At 30.4% G+C, this 24,101-nt stretch overlaps 2 protein-coding genes across 24 annotated transcripts in view; one reads left to right on the top strand and one right to left on the bottom strand.

The window, feature by feature from the left end:
- Window positions 1–24,101, bottom strand: part of LOC127712260 (neural cell adhesion molecule 1-B-like) — a 210,506-nt gene that overhangs the window by 6,697 nt on the left and 179,708 nt on the right. Inside the window, exons 1-7 of one of the 10 annotated variants that reach the window (XM_052218619.1) lie at window positions 6,499–6,624; window positions 6,084–6,135; window positions 5,004–5,309; window positions 4,069–4,721; window positions 2,276–2,539; window positions 972–1,268; window positions 130–453 (exon numbers count right to left, since the gene is read on the bottom strand). The exons of 5 other annotated variants lie outside the window; for them this stretch is intronic. In XM_052218619.1, coding sequence (XP_052074579.1) covers window positions 130–453; window positions 972–1,268; window positions 2,276–2,539; window positions 4,069–4,225 — 1,042 coding nt within the window. In that variant the 5' untranslated portion in view covers window positions 4,226–4,721; window positions 5,004–5,309; window positions 6,084–6,135; window positions 6,499–6,624. Of the gene's footprint in view, window positions 1–129; window positions 454–971; window positions 1,269–2,275; window positions 2,540–4,068; window positions 5,310–6,083; window positions 6,136–6,498; window positions 6,625–24,101 lie in introns of those variants that run through there. 4 more of the 10 variants (XM_052218606.1, XM_052218616.1, XM_052218618.1 and 1 more) reach the window with 4 other exon arrangements.
- LOC127712269 (uncharacterized) overlaps window positions 8,974–24,101 on the top strand; it is a 138,022-nt gene continuing 122,894 nt past the window's right edge. For 2 of the 14 annotated variants that reach the window (XM_052218650.1, XM_052218643.1), the window contains exons 1-4: window positions 10,399–10,493; window positions 12,690–13,197; window positions 16,641–16,720; window positions 23,729–24,046. In XM_052218650.1, the coding sequence (XP_052074610.1) occupies window positions 12,893–13,197; window positions 16,641–16,720; window positions 23,729–24,046 (703 nt within the window). In that variant the 5' untranslated portion in view covers window positions 10,399–10,493; window positions 12,690–12,892. Of the gene's footprint in view, window positions 9,066–9,397; window positions 9,443–10,395; window positions 10,494–11,178; window positions 11,324–12,689; window positions 13,198–16,640; window positions 16,721–23,663; window positions 24,047–24,101 lie in introns of those variants that run through there. The other 12 variants (XM_052218645.1, XM_052218646.1, XR_007987010.1 and 9 more) reach the window with 12 other exon arrangements.

Genomic DNA, 24,101 nt, shown 5'->3' with positions numbered 1-24,101 from the left:
CTTGAAGTTAACGCAATCTCATTTGACAGAACTATCAACTAGTGAGATAATAACGTTTTTGCAGTATTTTATATTTTGTAATGAGAACTAAGTTAAGAAAATATCACAAGTATAAGGATGATTGCTTACTTGCTGAACGAAGGGAAATGTTGAAGTTGGCTGATCCAAACTTATTTCTCAGTTTTATTGTATATGACCGGAAATCACTTTCATTCCTTATGTACATTGATATGACCAGTCTACTGCCATTCACAAATACAGTTTTGTTATATACTTTGTCTATAACCCTCCAAGTTTCCAGAGTATGATTGTCGTTAGGATGTATCTTATCCACACCAATAACAGTAAACTTCGTAATCTCTGGAAAACTAACAAAGTTAACGGTTAGGTTGCCCACTTGATCTTTTATTCCATATTGCGTGTTATTGTTGGAGGTAACAAAATACGGTTTTCCTGGTGAAATGATATAAATGAATGAAAAAATTTTTCCAAGGCAAACTATGAACATTATATATTGCTAAAATAAGACAATGATTGTGATCTTAACATTTGTAATATGTTGAATCATTAAAATTCTGATCAAAAACAGTAAAACCTGGAGACAAGATAATTATATAAATTTGAAAACAAAATACGAAATTAAAGGTATGCAATTGTTCACTAATTGTCAAATTGTTTATCTGGTGCAGGAAAATTGGTATCGTTAAAGTTATCACTGATAAAGCCGTAGGCTCTTTTTATTCTTTCATAATTATAGAAAAGATAGGTTATGTATTACAAATTCCCTTCATCAAAGCAAAAAATCTGCCACATCATTTATAATTATTTTAGTGATTTTGTATAATCCTTTGGGGAATTTAATTACATCACTAACCAGTTCAAATATGAGAGATTTTGCAGAAGAGACAATTAAAGGAATGTATATCAAATTGGTTAGTAACTACTAAAGCAGTAGTCAACAAAATCCTGACCTGGTGAATTGAGAAAAAAATCCCCACGAACGAAAGAGCTGCTACCATTCAACGACACATTATTAGAAGCTTGACAAATATAAAATCCTCTGTCGTGATGGCGATCTGTCTCTCCTTTGATGTTTGGAAGTATTAGTCTACCACTGCCATCGTCGGGAAGATATCTGATCAGATCATAATAGTCAGACTTATGTTCCCACTGTGTAAAGATATATTGATCTGGTACTCCATTAGCTAAACAATTTAATTGTCTGTAATGTCCATGCTCTTCGAATTTGATATGTACTTTTGGAGGATCTGCCAATTTGATAACAAACACATATTATAGTTGAGACTACAGTAGTGTACCGATGTTCAAATCGTCATTGATTTATGAAGTTTGAAAAGGATACTATTCTTAATTCGAATTAATCATGGGAAAATGGTCTTCGATATAGAAAATATTGACCAAAGAGCTACGTAATAATCTTAATAAAAAACAGTAGGTGCAGATATATAGTTCTACTTCATACTTAAATGCCACAGTAATCAAATGTCAGTTCAGATGTTTTGTCTCGATTTGTCGCATTTATTGAAGTATGCATCATTTCACATATTTGAAGGTAAAATGAAGTGAATAATTTTTTTAAAAGTAAATCTGCCATATATTTTTAACAAATTGCGTTTGTTTCATTTGCAGGGTTTACTCATCTGATCAAGACAACGTCCCGTTTTCCTCTGCAACTATTGTTTAATGATGAATATAATTTTCAAAAGACTCAATTGAATCTCACTCACTTGCTCCACTGATTAAAAAAAATCACCAAATTGTATGCTGCAAATTGTACAGATTTGATAAATATATCAGTTAGATTGAATTATATATTTGAACTTGTAATTTTTTTTTTGTGTTTTAGTGAAATTGTTTCGTTTTAAGTATTCAATTGTGCAATTATCAGCAGCCTATCTGGAGTAAAAATCAGGTACTCGCAGCATAGTGACTAGACAAACATGACCACGAGTACTAGTATTCGAAATGATATAAGACGATGACTTCAGTGTGCAGATTTGGTACGCTTATAACAACCTGGTTTTATTGAAACAATAAGTACTGAGTCATTCCTATAAAGGGCAATCTCGAATTGATCCGATGAGTTTCAAAAATAGCAATTTAATACAAGTGAATATTTTCTTATTTCTTTATTTATATGCATTTCATTGGCCATGTAAATGATGCGTAGGAACATTATACATCATATGAAATTATGTAGCTTTTGTTCAGTTAAATAATTTCTCATTGTGAAGTTTACAATCATGAAACTTACAGTATACGTCAATGGTCACAAAATCTGAAGCGATGCTGGCCATATTTGTGACAGTGCATTTGTACTTTCCTGCATTTTGTCTAGTGATGCTCTTAATGTTTAAATACGGTGATTGCTCATCCAATGGACTTTTATGTGGTAACATTTTCTGCCATTTCAACCCTTTTACTTTGTGGTTTGAACTGTAGTTGCAATACAATGTCAAAGCTTCTCCTTCAAAAATATCCAGGGTTTTATTGTAGGAAATCGAAACAATTGGCGGCACTATTTACAAAATAAAGCAAACACGATTACAGAAAATGTTAACACAAAATTTTAGTGTAAATCAGAAAAAACAATAATTTGGTTCAACATACAATGTCTCGATAAATAATTCTAAATTTAATTGATCTACAAACTATATTCATTTTCGTCTTACATTAAACTTTATAATTGTGTGGGTCCAAAGCGTTAAAAATCGGAAAGTAAGGGTGGTATGAATACAGAGAATCTTGTGAAGCGCAAGGGCAGAAATGACATGAACATACCAATTTAGAAGGCATAAGGATAAATTTGGAGATTTGAATGGGGGATCTATTTTGGTGTATTTGGTCAAAAAGCTTCTTACACGGCTATGTATGTTTACATTCCTGGTTTTTAGATATTCAGGCCCGAGAGTTCCTGATTAATCGAAAACATAAAATAACGCTTCGAATTTCTTTGACAACTATTGTAAAACATGTTTGTTATGTGCTTTGTCTATATGCCTTTTTATGTTTCTTTGTTACATATATGACGTGGCTTTGTACTTATACATCCCGTCATTGTGTTATTGTACTATGGGAAATTTGTGTATTCTTGTCCTTAATGTTTGCTTATATGCTTGGTCTATATGCCACTTTGTGCTTCTTTGTTACATATTTGTTTGTTTTTTTAGTGATTAAGATTATAACACAATGTTGACTGCTGTATTCCTATTTTTGACATTTTTACATATTATGTCTGTTTGTTTTGTTCACGCATCATTGTCAATATAATGGAATGTTATGCGACTGTCATGCTGAGAGGTTTAGCTATCTTTTAAACCAGGTTTAGTCCACAATTGTCTACATAAGAAAATGCCTGTACCAAGTCAGGAATATGACAGTTGTTTTTCATTTGTTTGATGCGTTTGAGCTTTCTATTTTGCCATCTGATTAGGGACTTTCCGTTTTGAATTTTCCACGGAGTTCAGTATTTTTGTGATTTTACTTTTTACATGCTACATACATGAGATAACTTACCTTTAAGTGCATGTTTGTAATAATTAATGTTTAATAATGAAACGACAAATATGATTTCTGACATCTATTTGCAAAATTTCTTACATAAAAACCTTCAAAACAACTGACAAACAAAGATATCAAGCATCACTATAAATTGTAACCAAGGCTTCACCACCATGTTTGAAATGTATGATTATGATTCAGAAAACATTTTTCTCTGATTTTTCTTTATATAGATATAAGAAGAACTTCAACTCAGAGCCTTGGCTTACACTGAACAACAAGCTATAAAGCGTCCAAAGCAGGACTGGGGTAAAATCATTCAAACGGGAACACCAACGGTCTAATCTATATAAAAACCGAAAAATTAAAATCCCTTATGAACCACAGTAGTAGTTTCATTATTAATACTGTAAATTTAAATAAATATACTGGTGAAGACATTTCATTTTATAACATTCCCGGGGAATTATTATAAATCTGGAGTGTTAAGTATGGAACAAACAAACCATGAATGTCATGAATGTAACTATATATATAAGTACTTACTGTAGACAAACAATTGAACAGTGCGCTCCATAACATATTGTGCGATAATGCTTTTTGTCGCACATGTATAATTTTTCAAATGGTCATCTTGTTTAGGTTTGAATGAATAGACTAACAATGCTGTTGTTTTTTCTTCAAGAATTTTGTTGTTAACCATCCACACTAGTTTTCCCTTTGGAATTCCGTGAATAACAGTGCAACTTAAATCCAATACACGATTCAGATATCCGTACACGATGTGTTGAGAATCTGCCTCTACTATCGTTAAGTTGCTGGGCCTTGCTAAAGTGTATCATATATATATATATATATATATACGTTTTATCAATGTTTGATTCCTTGCAAACTTGTATTTTGAAACACATATATTCACACACAATCAAAATAATACATTTTGAAATATACGAAAGCTAGTGCAAAAGGATAGTTTTAGAAGAACAATATATATAACACATGTACTTTTCAAGGTTACAAATAGTTTTAGTTAAACATATAGTACAACGTCAGGCCTTATACTAAGACTGTGAATATATTTTACATTGGTGTTGTATAGTAAATAAATCATAACATATTTGTGTATCATTTTACCCGTAAATATTGAACTCATCAATGATACCAGTGTTCTATGTTGGTACGCAAGACGCATGGTTTGTCTACAAAAGAATCATAAGGGTGAAAAAAAGATAAAAAAAAGAAAGACGTCGTCTGTTTTCAGGTGCTTGTGTCAAACCCAGGTCTTGACAAAGTCATTAAACAATTTGCAAACACATAACAATATGTTTAAAATTGTGTATGTTAAGAATGTATGCTGGTGTAATCACGTTTGATTCAAACTGTTTTATTAATAAAATGGTATGTAGCGATGTTTTATCAAAAAAGAAACTTTGAAATTGAGGATATTTTGAAGTATGTATAAACCTATAGTAATGACTTACTTCCAATTGTCAAATTAAAAAATTCCTCTTTTACACCTTTCAGTGATCCGCCTCTAATGCATTTGTACTGCCCTTCATCTTCACTGGAAAAATGTCTAATTTGTAAATTATACTGAAGACTTCCATTTACATGTATTATGGATAGTCTTTTGGATTTAGACAATTTTGGATCTATGATTTTCCCGATTCCATATGTAGAATAATTTCCTGGTCCCTGCCATACTATCGTTTCATTTAAGAATTGATAACATGGTAAGATGACTGTATCATCTTTAAAATGGTATAAAACGTTTTCAGCCGACAGTTCTGTAATAGTTTTACTAAAATGTTTTTAAAATATCAAGACACCATAAACATTCACTTTTTAAACGTATCACATGAAATGAAAGTTCATATGTAAAAATGATTATTATTAGTATAGTGCGCCGGTCACAGGTAAGGAATCTTTAGCCTATGATAGCCTAGCGTATTAGTTTTGTTTTTGGTGAATTGGTATGTTTTATTGTTTGGTAATGAGTCCATTTCGCTGAACTAGTATACATTATAGGTAAGGTGCAAGCCGAAGCCCGCCTCCGGCTGCAGGATTTTCTTGTTGCGTAAGAAAACGATAAGTAGCCGTGTGATATTTTTATGCTCTCTGTTCGGATTGTTTTCTCATTGCTATATACACATTCCCCATTTCCATTCTTTATTGTTACTATCATCATCAACGTTGCTTTGTCAATCATATAATTTCTAGGCAATACACGTATGATTATTTTTTAACATCTGTATCCAAACAGAAGAGGCGGATTAAGAAAATATATTCAAATAAAGTGATGGAAGACAAATTACTTTATCTGTCACGCCCTGAGTCTTTCGAAACAGTTTAACTTATAAAGAGACATGCTAGTAGAAATACAGAACAGTCGACTGTTAATTTCAAAAGAAAGGCAAAAGATACCAAAGGGACATTCAAATTAAAACTGATAACGCCTAGGTTAAAAAATGAAAAGACAAACAGACAAACAAGAGTACACAAAACATCATGAAAAATATACAATGCGACGTTTTCAAGCAAACAGTGGTTTACAATCTTACCTGAAAATTTAAAGAAAAGACTAAACAGTTGGGAAATTCTCATTTTCAATCCCTAAAATATAAATATATAATATTGACAAAATCTGAAAAATTTGATCAACCTGTAAATTCGTTACCTTTACTCATTATTGTATTTTTGAAAGTAGAATGAAATCAGCTTCAGTTTCGGGAAATATTAAACAATTTCTTTACATTTATTTTTTAAATTTCTGAGTTTGCGGAATTGTTGACCCTTCAAACATTACTGTGGCATTTCAGTCTTATGTTTTGTGGAAAGTTGTTTGATGATATCTAATTTTTATTTGGATATGATACTGTTTGTCCTTTTCAACTTTTTTGTGACATTTCACTTTCACATATTCCTTATTGGTAGATACAGAAAATTCATATAAATTTCAAAATGTAAAATACTTACCAGTATCTCTACATCATGATACAATACATGACTTTAATTTAAACATTTCCTCTTATTAGAGTTCAAAATATAAAAAAAATGATTTGTAACTTTCCTTCCTTTCACCTTGACAGGAAATAATTATGTAACATATGTTTGATTTCACGTTACACTTAGTTGAGTTCAATTCATTATAATTATCATCATTATTATTATAATTGTTATCATGTGTGGTATTTGAATAAAATCTGCTGTAGGTAGCATAGATAGATTTTCATAATCCATTTCAATGTATGTTGGCGTTTGTTTTTGTAGAATTTCAGTGTTTCTATTGTTCCGTTTTGTTTCCTGTTATAGTTGATGAGTTTCCCTAAGTTTTTGTTTGTGACCCAGATTTGTTTTAATTAATGTCGATGTATGACTATTGAACAGCGGTATATAATATTATCTTTATTTAAAAAAAAAAATAAGAAATTATTCATTATTTAGTTTATTTTTATTGCATTAATATGCGCTTCCATCATTGTTTATCTTTCTTCAGTTATCTGTATCTAGGAGGCCGTTTTTTAACATGAACAACCTTCTATCATATATTATATAAAGTTTGCATGTATCGTGTAACTTTTATCATTTAAAGAATATCATATCTTGCTCTTTTATGATATATATGGTCTAGGATATTGTTCTATTTAAATTTGTTATTACAAAATTATGAATTCAATATAAATTCACGATTTTTCTGTCTCATGAATGATTTTTTTCGGTCCAGAGTTGCAGTAACCCTCTATAAAGAAAAAAAATGATAGGAAATACAAGCCCGGGAATATCGTATCAGCGTTTTTGTATATAATATATTTTATTTAATTATATAACATGTATCCAGACACAATTTCTGTAAGTCATAGGTAGTTATACCTACTTTAGGTTTTTGCATATAAAGTCAAATAAAAACTCAGAGACATCGTGGTTCCGTCTGTTTTCACTAACATACACCTGACGCGTCATGATAAAGTTTTGTATCGGATCTGTAATGATATACTAAACTTCTGTCCGTATATAATATCATATCCTGTACAGGATATGCTACAATTTCTATAACTTCTTCAAGCCAATAGAATCTTTCCTATATCATTTATAAGGCAATCAATGAGAACTAATATATGTTACGTAATAATTTTAAGATGACACTGATTAATTTTGTACCGTGCTGCAATGCAAAAATGTATATATGATGTAGTTAATTGGTACCGTTAATGTTATCACTGTAAATTATATTGTGCTCGTAATATAAACTATGATAATATTAACGCATTTTTCCTTTGAAAATACTTTTATTAATAATGACATTTGTTTGTTCTTGTTTTTTTGATGATTTATTGTTACAATTTTCACTATTATATTGTTAATATTGCTCGAATATTAAGATATGATAAAACAAACTCATTGTTTCTATGAAAAAAATTAAATTGTTCTTCAACGTCATCAAATTAACATTGCAGTAGATCTATTAATATTGTCTTATTGTCAGATTCAGTGTGTTTTGTTCGATTAGAGCTGCGGCTCTTTTCACCGAAAATCTTAAGAGTAAAAATACTCGTAAGTCATACGTATTTCAGTGTAACTTAAAATCAATTGTACAGATTTTTTTTTACAGAGTATGATTTGCCTATAAGAGAAAACTATTGGTATCTACGTTGGTCATTATTAATTTTTAATCAAAGAAATACCTATTATTTCAATTTGTCTTCACGTTTGTCATTAAAGAATACTTGCGTTTTCAGAGATGTGCAACTCTGTACTTTATTTTGTCCTATAATTTTCTAATTCGAACGTCACTGATAAGTATTATGTAAACGAAAAGAGCGACTGACGTAAAAATTGTAAAACATTGTAACTTTTTATGAGTCATTGGTTACACCTCTATGTCACCTTATTTTTCCCTTTGTCATCGTGTCTTTGTATCTACTCCAAACATCTCTATCGTCGGTGTACCTATATTATGTAAATCGTAAGGTTTGCTGTGTAACTGTCACTCTTTACATACACCTATGGCCAACCCCAACCCTACACCACACTTATTATACAATACTTTCTAGTGTTAATTGCTCTCTCTTCCAACCGATCGCCTTTCTGTTTTCAATGTTTATGTCTAGCAAATCGTAAATACTATTTTTGATATAGGAACACCAAGGACTCCAACAATTTCACTTCAAAAAAATATGTTACTCAACAATACCATCAGTACTGGTTGCATATTTGATTTTTGAATATTTAAACAGTTCTGCTAATGTATTGTGAATAACAAATTCATAACCTTCTTTTTTTTAAAATTTTATAATAAAATAACAATATCATTTTAGTTCGGTCCGATATGCGATTATTTCCTTCATTTTAAGACAACAACTTCATCTCGTCAATACCTACACTTTTGTTTAGTGGATGATTCCCCCTTAAAATTTTCAATTCATATGAACCATTTTACACGAATAATAACTCTGTCAAACATTTAATCCAAACTAATGTCATAGTTTGAATTACAAGTAGAACGTCTTGTTATGAAGTGGAAGGGAAATTGCCAAGTTTTATCTGTACGTATATATGTCTTTGTTTATATGTTTTTACCTTTTTTCAATGAACTTCAACTGTTATGACACTGCATTTATTTAACAATGTCGTTTAAAATATACACATTTTGGTTGTGATTTTGTTTGAACTAGTAGACTATGTTACGATAGCACTTGAATATGTGTTCGTTTTATTAGACAAAACAAATAATCAAATAGTATTTATTTTGTATTTAGTAAATTTCATTTTCCGAAAATCCGAATCCTAAATACATGACTTAAAAAGTATCAATTATTTACTTTTACTTTCGCTTTCTGGTTTACCAGGAATTTAACGTCCTGGGTCTAGTACTTTTATTATATGTGCTTTGATATAATAAACACAGATCAAATCGTTAAAGGTAAGAATCTAGGATCATTGCTTTTTAAGTACATTCTACCCGGCAAAGATTTATTTTGCATCCGATCATTTTAAATCTATTGTTATTGTCAATTTTATAGCTAGATTTGCAAGGTATTCACTTTATAATTGTATATTACCTTTATATATGGCTTAAAGTATTTGTCCTTTTTAAAGAATACGTACTGGTGATTTTAACATATATTTGCATTAACAAAAATAATACTTTTTCCTCTTAATTGGTTTTTAATTGATATGTGTTGGTTGTTCGAAATATGAAATTTATATAACACATAAAACATATTGATAATCATATCGATAAAAGACACAACATTCAATTGAAAATCACATTTTACTAATATATTACTTTTACATCTGACAATTGACCATACTCTTATGTTTCGGGATATTGAACAGTATAGTTAGAGAAAAATGAAAATAACACTATATAGATTATATTCTTCCAAATCACTTTTCTTTAAATGAGTGCTGGGTGGTCACACACAAACATATTTCACACACCAAATCCCATATCTGCCTTCCCCAAACCAGGAGCCTGTAATTCAAATGTTGTAGTTCGTTTTTATCTGTAATATTGTTGTTTTTTTTGCCATTGTTTTTTCGTTTCTGTTTCCAATGTATTGAATATGTCACTTCATAAATGTTTGTTACCTGAAACTTTTGTGATACCCCCACTGGTTATATATATGGATATTTAGATAGTTATTTAATGGTATTATGAATAATAGTCATTACCTACTTATCCTAGTTATAATGAAATAAAGAGATCAGTTCAGTATTCGATCCGATATGCACTTATGTTATTTATTATAAGAAACAAAATCCTTCGTCACTACTTATTATATCTATATATTGATGAACCTATTTGAAAGTTTGTTTTAATTCATATGCAATATTCAAATATGGTGAACGATTTACACCAATACAAAAACTGTGCATAATATGTTATCTATAATAATGTCATGGTTTGAATTACACATAGAACGTCTTTTTGAGTAGTAGTGGAAGGAACATTGCCAAGTGTTTTATCTGTATGTATATAATATTAATATATATGTTTTGATTTTGTTTTAAATTACTTTAAGTTGTTTCACATCTCTTTTTTTCTTCTTACAAGTATGAATATATTGTCTCCGGATATTATTGAACGAGTAGACTATTTAATACAAAAGTCAATTCGTCGTATAAGTCAAACGAAAAATATTTGAGAAAGGGTTTATATTCATTTTTTAAAAAACCTCCAAAGGTTATCTTGAATACGTCAATTTCAGAATCACAAATTATAAATTATTTTATTTCATATTCTCTTCCTGATCTACCAAGAATTCAACGTTCTTGTTCTAGTACTCTTATAATGCGTGTATGCAAATGATATGACAATAGAAGTTGTCATTCGTTAACAGGAAGACTTAACCATCACTGGTGTTCAGTTGTTCTATTGTATTATGTAAAAGAAACATCATCAGGGAAAATCAGCAACTATATTTGTTTACCTTTCAACTATGTTTGTATGTTTTCCATTGTTAGATAACCTTTTTGGTCAGTATACAACCTAGAGTTTATATCTAAAACACTTTTTTAAAAGTGTTTTAAAAGGATAATTAGTTTGCAAGTACAACTTTATTATTGTTTACCTTTTATGCTATCGTAGTTTACTTATCAAATGACCTATTTAATTTGAACAACATAAATACTCTTAAATAGGACAGGTAAATATATACTACTACATATAATAAATAGTATGTAAGCGATAAGTACAACAAGTGACAATTACACGCATTATTAAAAAGGCGGAACTAAGTTTAATGTATGAAAGTCTTTGATTTAGTCAGTTCCGTATAACATTTGACAAATTAGAAAAGTAAGTATTCAATAGAAGACGTTACATTAGGTTTTTGGGAATATTTGACTATGTAAAGTGACCGCAAATTGAGACCTTGTATTCAACGATTACTAATCAATGTTGATATAATTGAGAATGAAAATGGGGAATGTTTCAAAAAGACAACAACCCGACCAAAAAGCATCAAAGTGACTTCTTTTTCAAGATTGTTTTATCTGTCGAAAAAAACAGGATAATTCTAGAAATGTTTTGGTGAAATTAACATAGTCGCTTAAAGTATCTATTTTCCAGTGATAAAATAAAAAAAAACACTATTATTGAACTATATACAATCAAACTGGAAAAACGTGACTTGCTGCTTGGCAGATCATATATTTTATCTGTACGGAAAACTTATGCGCGAATGATATCAGCTTAGATTTGATTTTGGACACTAAAATATTTGCCATCAAGCAAATGTAGCATACAGATATACATGTATATGTAAAATGTATGTTCTTGATTGTTTATTTTGTTCGTGCTTAAATGTACTTGTAATTATATGTTTTTTTAATATAATTAGTATACTTGTGTAAAAAATGAAAATCTTCAGTATACTTGAGGAAATAAAGAGAATCGATCAATGTCTGTACCAAGTCAGGAATATGACAGTTGTTATTCATTCGTTTGATGTGTTTGAGCTTTTGATTTTGCCATTTGGTTAGGGACTTTCCGTTTTGAATTTTCCTCGGAGTTCAGTATTTTTGTGACTTTACTTTATTTTATATATACACGGCTATTAACCATATTTTGATTTTATCTTTCATAAAGGACCATAAAACTGTATTGTCAATTTGTTTAAAGTGTTTGCAACTGGTTTGTTTTCATTTTACAAGATCAACGCAATCGAATGTAATAAATTAAGTGGATAAACTAATATCGTTTGTTCTGTAGTAAATATTTGTCTCATTGGCACATCTTATTTTTTATGTTTTATATATTCCTCTGATTACTTAAAAAAAACATACCCGATTTATTCTATACAAATACTGATAGCGTGGCGTATTCACGATTTTTGTCAGTATTTTTTATATGCAATTCTCTTCTTGAATTTTTAAACGCAATGTTCTTTAAACCGTGAATATTTATATGCTATTGTTTTTTTTTCCGAATATCCAATACATATCCTTATATTTGTTAATATTTAATTGCCTCGAGTAAACATACTAACATCTCATCTTCTAAGAACATCAAAACATCCATTTTCCTTTGCATTAGAGTTGGTGATATCACACAAGTTTTCACTTTTGTACGGATACAGCAGGAGTCAAATACTATATGTCCTTACGCTGTTCCCGCTGAACAATTTGAAAATTAATAATAAAACTTTGCTTTTTTCTTGAAGGTGTAATGTCGATGGAAAACATGAGTTGCGTTAGTGTAGTGTTACGTTATCACAAGTTAATGACAGTTCATCGTTTAAAATCGTTTTGTTTACACCTTTAGAAAGCAAATTGTTGTGGAACACATGACACAGATGTTGATACTGTTGAAGTACTGCAAATAACAGATTTAAGTGAAACTAATGCAGCAACACAAACACAGTTGATGTGTAACCGTCATCAGATTATAATTTCCTGCATAGTATATCATACAATGAATAAATGTAACACATACATTCTGGAACTGCAAATGGAAAATATGAATCTATACACTCAATTGAAAACGTTTCGTGTAATTACAAACTGTGAATGCTTTGCAAACAACAAATGTATTATCCCATCATTGCATCTGCTCAATATAAACAGGAAGCTTGAAAATAGTGGAGAAGCTGAACATCAAGTTAAAACCATAATAAAGAAGATACATCGCAATAACAAATTAAGAGAGACACATTCCAAGAATTTTATAATGTAAGTATTTAATCTATCAAAATTATATTTGCTAAGATGAACATTATTTTACTAACTTATATAGAACGATAAACACATACAATGCACTAACATTTATTATGATATATTGCATTTCGTTTTTCTTTTCACATCACTACAAACCAGTAAAAGTCTGAAATGGCCTATATCTGTACTCGACTGTATTGATTATTACTCGACCTGCCTGAATTGGTCTACAATTTACTTGATAACACTCGACTGTAGTCTGAACCATACTTAACAGTCTGAACTTGTACTAGACCTTTACTCAACCAATACTTAACCATTTTATTTTGATCTGAACCATGCTCGACGTAGTCTGAACCATACTCGACCTAGTCTGAACCATACTCGACCTGGTCTGAACCATACTCGACCTGTCTTGACCAGTCTTGACCTTCAAATTTAGTCTTGACTTGTCTGAATCAGCTCATCTAACTCAGTAATATTTTGATCTTACAAAATTCCAGGTTTTTTGGTATTTTGGTTCATTGCTGTCAAATTAAAGGATTTAATTAATAGGTAAAAAAAGGAAGAATTTTCAGTTTTGATTAATCTCAAATAGTCATCTTTAATTATTTCTATAACTTTTTCAAATCAACTTGGATTTCCATAAAACTCTACAGCTATCTCAATTATATATTGATCTTACTGAATTCCAGGTTGTTTTGTAGATTGGTGTATTGCTGTAACATTTTAGGATTTAATTAATCTAGGTAAAAAAAGCTAGAATTTCAGTTTGTACTAAATTCAAAAAGTCATCTTTAAATTTTTTTTATAACTTTTTTCAAATCAACTCGGATTTTCATCAAACTATACAGCTATCTCACTTATATATTGATCTTAGAGAATGCCGGTTTTTTGGTACTCTTGTTAATTGCGGTTAAATTTAAGGATTTAATTGATAGGTAATTTTAAATGAGCTAGAATTTCAGTTCGGATTGAATTCTGATAGTCACCTTTAAATTTTGTTTATTACTTTTTCAAATTAACATGGATTTTCATAAAACTATACAGCTATCTCAGTTGTATATTGATCTTCCTAAATTCCAGGTTGTTCTGTTGTTTGGCATATTGCTGTCAAATTTAAGGATTTTATTAATCAAGGTAAAAAAGCTAAAATTTTCGGTTCGGACTAAATTCAGATAGTCATCTTTAAATTTTTTTATAACAATTTCAATGCAACTTGGATTTTCATCAAAATCTACAGCTATCTTCATTATATATTTATCTTACAAAATACCAGGTTATTTTGTAATTTGGTTTATTGCTGTCAAATTTGAATATTTAAGTTATAGGTATCTATCTAAATTTAGTCAAAAGTAAAATTTTTTAGCTTTTTATAAGTCCTTAAATTTGAGAGCAATACACCAAAATACAAAATAACCTAGCATTGTGTTAGGTAAATATATAATAAAGATAGCTGAAAATTTTGATGAAAATCCAAGCTGATTTGAAACAATTATAAAATTAAAAAAATGACACATTTGTTTTGTTAAACCAAGAATTTAATATAATCATGATAATAGAACTTTCATAGCAATCATTGATAACCTTTTAAAAAAGGAAATGTGTTTTAAAGTTACAGTAAAAATGTATTTCATTTAAATTTAAATAATTTTTGTCAAAATTATAGACATGGCATACAAGAAGCACTTAATAAGGTTTAATTACATCAGTAATGTGTATTTTATAGGTGAAAAGAAAGCCCTACTTTTCTAAAACTCGTGTATTACTTATCTAGTGAATTCAATAGGCCTTGCGATTTAATTTTACACGATGTTGTAATTTTGAGTGAATGTTATTTAGAATTTAATACTCTTTGACCAGGTGTGATTTTTTTAATGAGTTTGCCCCAAGCAGGAGGTATAACGTTATACTTTACAACTAATCAGAAGACAATTGTGTTCATTTCTTGAATTTTTATCGCTTTTTGATATATATTATATACAATACACAAATTATTATAAGAATAGATATATTTCTTATATAAGTAAAAACAATTTAAGTAATTTTGTTGGCTATTGTTACCTCATTTAAATGATAATTATATTGTTACCTCATTAAAAAGATAATTATATAACCATTGTGTGTAACCATGAAACATATGGAGTTTTTATGTAGGAATTTAGGAAAATTAAGTTTATAAAAAACCACATGCCAAACAAGAAGTACCATAATAGGGTTTTATTACCCGCAGTATAGGTGCTGTTTTTAGGTAAAAGAAATCTTTTTTTCAACACAACTCTAAAAATTAAAAATTGAGATAATTAAATTAAAAATCTGTTTTTATATATATATCTGTATTTTATTGTGGTTTTTGTCATGGCAGTTAATAAGAAATTTATTTTAACAGTTAAAGTTAAAAAAGTAGAGGTTATTTGGTCAAGTATGGTTCAGACTAGTCAAATATTGTATAGACCTTTGGTCGAGTATGGTTTAGACTGAAAAAAATAGTTAGAGAATGTGTTAAGACTGTTTCAGACTGGTCGAGTAATAGTTCAGACTATTTCCAATGGCAAAGATAAGGGTCAAGTACTAATCAGTACAGTCGAGTATGGTTAAGACTGGGGTCGAGTAATGTCGAGTAAAATTCAGACCAATATAGACTGGTCGAGTAAAAATCAGTACAGTCGGGTACAGATATAGGCCATATGGATCATAACACACAACTGTATAGTATTATCTATTTAAGCGAAATGATTTTTTTGATATAACGAAGATATCGCAATTCATCGATTCAGATCATATATAACAAAATCACTAAATTGGTATGCATGACAACACAATCTAAGCGTATAATCGTCTCAATAACGTTAGCAAATGACAACTAACAAAACTATCATACATACCGGCGTCATATAGAATGTTTGTTTTTAAGTCATAAGGCTGAATAGAAAGTGTATTTTGATATTTATTCATCCCGTTATTTTGTGATTGTGCTATGGTAATTTTTGTAATCTTATCTTTCGTTTTTTCGCTTATGTGCTTTGTTTCTATGCCTTTTTGTTTTTCTTTGTTGACATATTTGTTTTTTTTTTCATGGTGATTAAGATTATCACACAATGTTGACTGCTGAAGGTTGACAGCTGTATACCTATTTTTGATATTTTTACTTATTATGTCTGTTTGTTTTGTTCACACATTTGTGTCAATAAAATGGAATTTTAAGCGACTGTCATACAAGATACATCCACCATTTTCTACATACGAAAATGTCTGTACCAAGTCAGTTATATGACCGTTGTTACCCATTCAATTGATATGTTTAAGCTTTTGATTTTGCCACTTGATTAAGGACTTTCCGTGTTGAATTTTCCTCGGAGTTTGGTATTTTTGTTGTATTACTTTTTTTAACGCAATGTTTGCTATATGATCACTCACAGTACAAATCTGTAGTGACATCTTTATTTTTTTTTTCACAGACGGTGTAGTCGTTCAACCAAATATGTATTACTAGTCATTATAGTACTATGGTATGCAGCGAAAGCAAACAGCGCAGATGGTAAATATATTTTTAGATAATTAATTATTTCAGATAGCAATTGATTTAGCATATGTCAAATGACTCATACAATAACTGAAGAGGGAGTAGGCGCGATAATGAACGTACATGATAATAAACGTACATGGTCCATAATACAATATTCATTATTTGATTGAAAAGTGTTTCAGGTGGAGGCATGAACATTTGGTAGTAACGTTAAACATCGAAAATAAACTGACAACGCTATAGCTAAAAAAGAAAAAGACAAACAGACAAATAATAGTACACCAGACACAACATTGAAAACGAAAGACTCAGCAACACGAACCCCACCAAAACTTGGGGTGATCTCAGGTACTCTGGAAGGTTAAGCAGATCCTGCACCACATGTGGCACCCGTCGTGTTCCTCGTGTTATCCCAAAACCCGGTAAATAGTCTAATTCGGTAGGTCACATTCGTGGAAAGGGAACGGGATTGTAGTTACGACATTAGGAACATATCCGATATCATCTGTGAAACTGATATTCCGTGACGGTCAACCAACTCGTGATGGCGTCCGTAAAATTTACGAAGGGATGATTTCTTCCTACCTTTTGGAACTCTTAGTTTAAAAGCTTTTTTTGTGAGCAGCAATCCTCTATCAAGAAAATCATGATACTATGGATTCATTATTATTCGTTTGATACCAATTTTCGTGGATTTCGTGGGTACAGGTGAACCACGAATTCAAATGTTCAACGAACTCCAAATTTTCTTTAGGGTTGTATGCAGATTTTTGCAAAACCACGAAATTAAATATCCACGAAAATGCAGGTTTTTTCCAATCCACGAAAATTGGTACCCACAAAAATAAATGAATCCACAGTAAGAAATACAAACCTGGGAATGTCGTATTAATCGGGAGATATATACTCCGTATGCAGGCGCTGCTGGAATGGTGCTACATATAAATTGAAAGTTCACAATTTGAAAGCTGAAATCATCTCTTTTGTCGTAAAGTTTTGTTTTCAACCGACAATAGGTCTCGTTAAAATCCTGAACAATATCCCCCGTGAATTGAGTTTGAGCAAAACAGAAAGTACTTACTTTCTCATTTATTTCAGGACCAATTACTAGACACCATATAGTTTTCAGATTTAGTGTAATCAAAGGTTTCTTATCACACAAGATATAAGATTTAATTCTGTATCAATGACTTTTGGTTATTACCTAAATGATTTTAGTTTCTGTTATCGTGTGTTATATTGTCTGGCGACAAGCAGTATATATCACAAATATTCTAGTCTGTCCAAGGTTAGGGAAAGCACACACAAACATGTTCAAGTCTGTCACATTCGATTTATGTCATATATGTTTTTGATTTTAGTTATGTTTTCGTTTGAACCGTTTCAAGTTTAGTCTATTTTGGCGCAGTTTATATCTGACTATACGGTAGTGTGTTTTCTCATAGTTGAATGTCGAGCCCTGAAGGTTGGCTTTATTCTGCTCTTTGGTCGGGTTGTTGTCTATTTGACACATTCCCCATTTTCATTCTCAATTTTATTGTTTACATCCGCGTTATTTGTATGTTATAACTAGTATTGAGTATTTTGAAACTCGCAATTTTTTTGTTTTTATGACTGTTTTTGTGCGAGCACATTGGCAGATGTTCTGTCTCTATTTTTGAATTACTGTAGCAATAAAAATTATAATGATAAACAAAGTGTAGCTAGATCTAGTTCAGTATACATATACGTTTGATTCGTGGAAAATATAATTCAAACATCAGATGAAATTAAGCCACTTCTAACTGATTTTTTCTTATAGTCGAATGTTGTGCTGTATCCCTCCTTATGTGAAGGGATTAACGTTCGCAAACATGTGGAATTTGTGATTTCTAAATATGAATGTTACTTATTGTTGAAGGCTGTACATACATGATAATTTCTATATAGTCACCACTGATTTGACAGATACTCATATCGTATGGGTCAACCAAAGTATGATACGGAACGTAAAACGTTCTGTTATGTTGGTTTCAGTCGTTCTTGAAAATAAGGCTTCTACTAAAAATAGAGGATTAAGTATTTCATCATGAATCACATAATGAAAAATTTCAACAAGAATCAATGACAAACGTCAACATAATGTTAGTGTGTCTTTTGTAAACATTCTCAATTTTCTCAATTGAATTGTTTCATATTTCCCATCTCGGGTCTTTTTATAGCAGACCATACGGTATGGGTTTTTCTCATTGCTGAAAGCCATACATTTGCCTATATTTGAACTTACGTGGATCGTTGTCTCATTGCCAATCATATACCACATCTCATTCTTTTTATACAAATCAAAATGACCGTTTCAGATCAACACTGGTTTAATTGTGTGCAATCCCCTAGTGTGAGTTTATAATTTCATTTGCATATTCTGAAAAGAATGATGATCTTTGGATGGCCATTATCATGACTACTGCCCCTGTTTTTGTTCAATAATTACCAAATTTTCAAAGGAAGATGGAATACATGCATTGGTACACACGAGTATTGAATGCATAGAAAGAAGCTGTTTTACACTGGTTCTCCGTTAAAGCGCCCATTTTATGACGTTAATTTGTCCCACCGTAATAAAGCAAAACTAACGACTTCGAATTATATACCCGTAGCTTGTTATACTTATTTCTGAGATTTTTATATTTCTTTATTATCTATATTTAAAATTTTTACAAAGTTTAGTACATATTGCACCACGATAGTGATCGTACCGGCCGTCGAAATGTTTTCTTCGTAAACCTGTTATTTCCGTTAATGGATAAAAGATCAAGCAGGACAAAATATTCAGCACAACATAGAGTGTGATATGAGTTAAATTTGATTATAAGGTTACCATAAATAATTTTGTTTATAACAATGGTCATTTATTCCAAATCATACCAGTCTGAAAAACTAAAAAAAGTTGAATACTGCAAAGATTTGTTAAGCATGTAATCTCCGTGGAATGGTCTATTCTAAACAAACGCCAATTTTGAAAATAAATTCTACATCCAACAGATCGATATCGGTGTCAACATTAAATTTTAGTACAACTTCTATCTTCAGATACACATATTATGCTTTATAAATGATGAAATCATCGAAATATAACCTCCGTGGAATTTAATCTCCGTTGACATTTTGGTAAAGAGTGCTTTCTATCACATCCGCACTTTTATCGAGTATGGCATGCCAAATAAACATTAGATAATTATCACGGATGGCGCGCGAATATATAAATTACAGACCAATAACATACATTGTAATTCAGGCGACATAAGAAGACACCATGTAACAATTCTTATTTATCAATTGTTTAAGTGTAACAGAGTTGCTTTTATCTCAGATCTAGAAAAAAAAAAAACCCAAACCGGATTTATATCAATATTAATATATGCAAGTAAATAATTTTAACCCGTTTTCAATATTCAAGATATGAAACTTTTATTATTAATATAAGTTTGATACCGAATTTAATACGATGTAACAATTATGCAAGTAGCCATAACAATTGCTCTGCCTAATGAGTTTTATATCATGTTGCACAGGGAGAGAAGCTTTTAATTACTTTCTTTCATTAAAATGAAATTACGTCGGCTGAGAGGGCGTGGTATATATTGTCCGTTACATTTATTAAAAACACCATGTACAAATATTATTTTCGAAAATAAATAGTTAAATAGATCAAACAAAGCTATCTGTCACAATGATATATGACGGTTTGGATTAGGGAAGGGGGTCTAAATTTCTGTACTTTGTAATTCTTTTGGCCATTTTTCTCTATTCAGTAAGAAATATGCTTATTATGTAAAATTCTCGTGTTCAGTTCCTGCATATGAAATTAAATTTCCTGTTGTATCACAATTTTGACATGACAGATCTTCTTGTTCGTATCAACGACATACGTATGACGACATTACCCCGTACACCCCTTTTTTTGGAATCTGTCACTGAACTGCACAAATGATACCATTTATCAATTTTGATTAATATTTGATTAAAATCAAAGGGGGAGAAAAAAAAACTATTTTAATTTCTTCGTGATAATTTGGATATCTGGGATAATAAACAGAGGTTAAGATGACATGAGGTATATTTGATCATAGTATATTTGGTTTGTTTTATGAGGTACAGAACTAGTACTGAGAAGCTGAACATTCAGTTTTATAACAGAGACAGTACCGGCAGTTAACCGACATTAAGAGAAATCTGGAATCTGATAGAATAAAAATTCGATCTCCAGAACTAGATTTTATTCTTGATTACCCAACTGTCCAACAAAATATAAAAACATTTCCTATCAATCAATTGTTTTGGAGAATATTAAAATATAATTACATTACATGTATGTATGTTTCATTATAATACGTTATTTTGATTGGCTAACAGCAATCTCGCGTCATTCTGAAATTAACCTTCATTTAAAAATGAAATGTAACATTCATGATGACACGAGCTTCCACAATAAAGTGCACAGGTAAATAAAAGAAAAACTTGATAGAAATCGTGTTTTGATGATCCAAGCAAAAAAATGTAATTATAAGTATTGATTGCTTCTTTAAGTAGTTTTTATAGGGGTGTAAAAGCGTTGACTGTACGCACATTTTTAAAACGAAGCGCTTACGCGCTTTATACAAAATGTACTTCGGTCAACTCTTTTACACCGCAATAAATTTACAAAAAGAAGCATTCAATTCTTAAATATTTAACATTTATTGGTACTAAAAAAAAATATTATACCCCCAAAAAATCTAAGACAATGTCATCCGTCCTCAAGCATCAATCTTCCAGCCCTAACCAATAAATTGTTGTTTGAATTATAATGAGTTATGGATCTTACAAACATGAAACTGAAGACGTAGGAATTATGACAGCGTTCTGATTCTGCAATTCCTTTCAATTCCCTTTAATTGTCCATTTATAAATTTAGAAATTATAAAAAAAACAAAGGTTTCAGCTCTATCGGGCAAAGTTAATCTTCGACTGATTTGGCTATTGTTTTTATATCCTTTTGGTCAGATAGCTCATCAACTCTTTCTGTTCTTTTACATCATTGGCTTTAAAATATTCGGCGCTGGGCGTAAATGATGAAGATAAATTCAAAACACTATTGCAGAGTTTTTTGTTGTCAATGGTTATTCTGGTCTGACATCTGTCACGACCTGTTTTATCAGTGGTGTAAAATGTAATCATTGTGACACAATGCAGGAGAAGGATGTTAGGTTAACTTTGTCTGCAATAGGATAGGAGACGAAATGATACGTTAACTCGTGCAAGATCGTGATTTTGGAGAAAAACACCGAGGATTATGAATGTATAGAATTTGCATCGCTAATTTCAATTCTAGTTCCGATTACGACCAGTTCAACATTTTATTCCAAATAATCTACTATTCTATTGTCAATTATCAATAATAAATTTGATATGCAGAAAACGCAAAGTTTCATTATTCTGTAAATCGTTTATTTCTGAAAACAGTATTTTTTTTTTACCTTATCCTTAATTTTTATACAATTATTTTTAAAAATACATTTTACCACCCCATTATTTTCTATTCCTTATTTGATTGCCTTTTTTTTTGTGGGGGGTCGGGGGAATTATTTCTATTCTATAAACCACCTCATATATCTTGGGTTATTTCAAATAAATATCTGATATTCAATCGGAATAGGATGCATAATACTACTAGAATAAGAGTATCAACAAGGAGAAGCTGTTTAATTGGTCTTTTTTGGTAGTCTCTTTTTAAAATTTAAGTCGGTGAGATTAATATGCTACAACCAACCAACAAAGAGGGTTGCCTACTATGAATAAAAAATCTATGGAGAATGTTTTTATATTTTATATTTTGCTGATTGCTTTTTTGTCGTGTGTCTCTCGTCGTGGTTTTGTTTATATATATTTTAATCGGTCATAAATCTGCATGAAATAGTTGCCACTTTACGTTTAGAAAACAACAATCAATAAATCATATCTCCTCTAAAATTGCAGTATTATAATAACTTTAAACATTATCAAATAAGTGATTCGTTTAATCCTTTGGTCAGATATAAACACGTCTCGTTACTCTTTTATTATTTCAAAATGTCCGATACAAAGAAAAAAGTATTATTGAATATCAAAGGAAGTAACCCATCAAAGATACAAGAATTGTGTTTCGTCTACATAGAAAATTCTTAGTTATTCAAACTATGAAAATCAAGGGATGAATGCATTATACGCCATTTTAGTGCAATTTCGAAACAGTTGATTTTATATACAAATATGACCACATCGATGATAATTCATGGTAACACAGATTGGCAAACTAGATGATGATGATGATGATGAGAAGGAGGAGGAGGAGGAGGATTCAGCGGCGAATTATATGCATATTCGGGTCGAAAGCATGTTACGATATTAATATTAATCCTGCCTTGTACAAGACCGACATGCTGAGTCGATTTTTTAGCGTACTAGTTCACAAGGAAACAGTCCTCAGGAAGATGTAATACCGAAATTCGAAATTTATGTTGAAGAGATAAAGAAAAAAAACGGACATAATATAAAGCAGACATGGCTGAATATTCCTTAATTTCAACTCACAAGAAAAACGCACATTAAAGTTTATGTGAATAAATAAAGATAACAAAACACCGTAAAAGAAATTATTTAAAGTTTTTAGCATTTTTGGTATTGAAAATCACGACGTCAAAGGAAATAAATTAACGTTAAATGTATTTGTTTGACATTTTTTCATCTAAACTGTCTCGATCATTACAAATTAACGGTAGCATATTACATGCTGAAATTTATATGGTGGATAGAATATACTATGAGGATGTTACATTTTCTTTATTTACAAGTTTTGCTGCAATTTATATTTTATCATTTTTTACTCTGACGTTGGGCGCTTTACCGGAGAACCAGTGTTTAACGTTATTTAGTTCATAGTTTATATTTGTTTATATAGTTATATAAGTTTATGAATACAGCAACGCATTAATTTAATTGGAGGACATTATTTTCATGCAACAGAAGTAATACAGTGGAAACTAATGACTAAGCCTGTGTATTTTGGAAGAAACGTTATTCTTGAATGCATTATACAGACAGAGGACAAATCAGCTCCAATGTTATGGACTAAGCTACCAAGCGGTAAAACATTAGCCTACAATAAAAACTCAAGAGACAATGACAAGTATGCAGTTACTGTTGAATATCATGAGAGGAAAATGGTATACAATCTTACTATAAAACATTTTAACTCAACGGACGTAAATCAAGTGTATAAATGTGATTTCGGATTTCACTCTTATTCAGGCAATCTTTTGCTAAATGAAAACGATTTCATCTGTAAGTAACAAATTATCATATAATCTAAGGTGTTTTATATCCTTTCCTTAAATTA

The sequence above is a fragment of the Mytilus californianus genome, unplaced genomic scaffold (genome assembly GCF_021869535.1).
Source record: "Mytilus californianus isolate M0D057914Y unplaced genomic scaffold, xbMytCali1.0.p SCAF_8, whole genome shotgun sequence".
Classification (NCBI taxonomy): domain Eukaryota; kingdom Metazoa; phylum Mollusca; class Bivalvia; order Mytilida; family Mytilidae; genus Mytilus; species Mytilus californianus.
The sequence above is the reverse complement of the archived record's forward strand: the minus strand, read 5'-3'. Positions and strand labels throughout refer to the sequence as shown.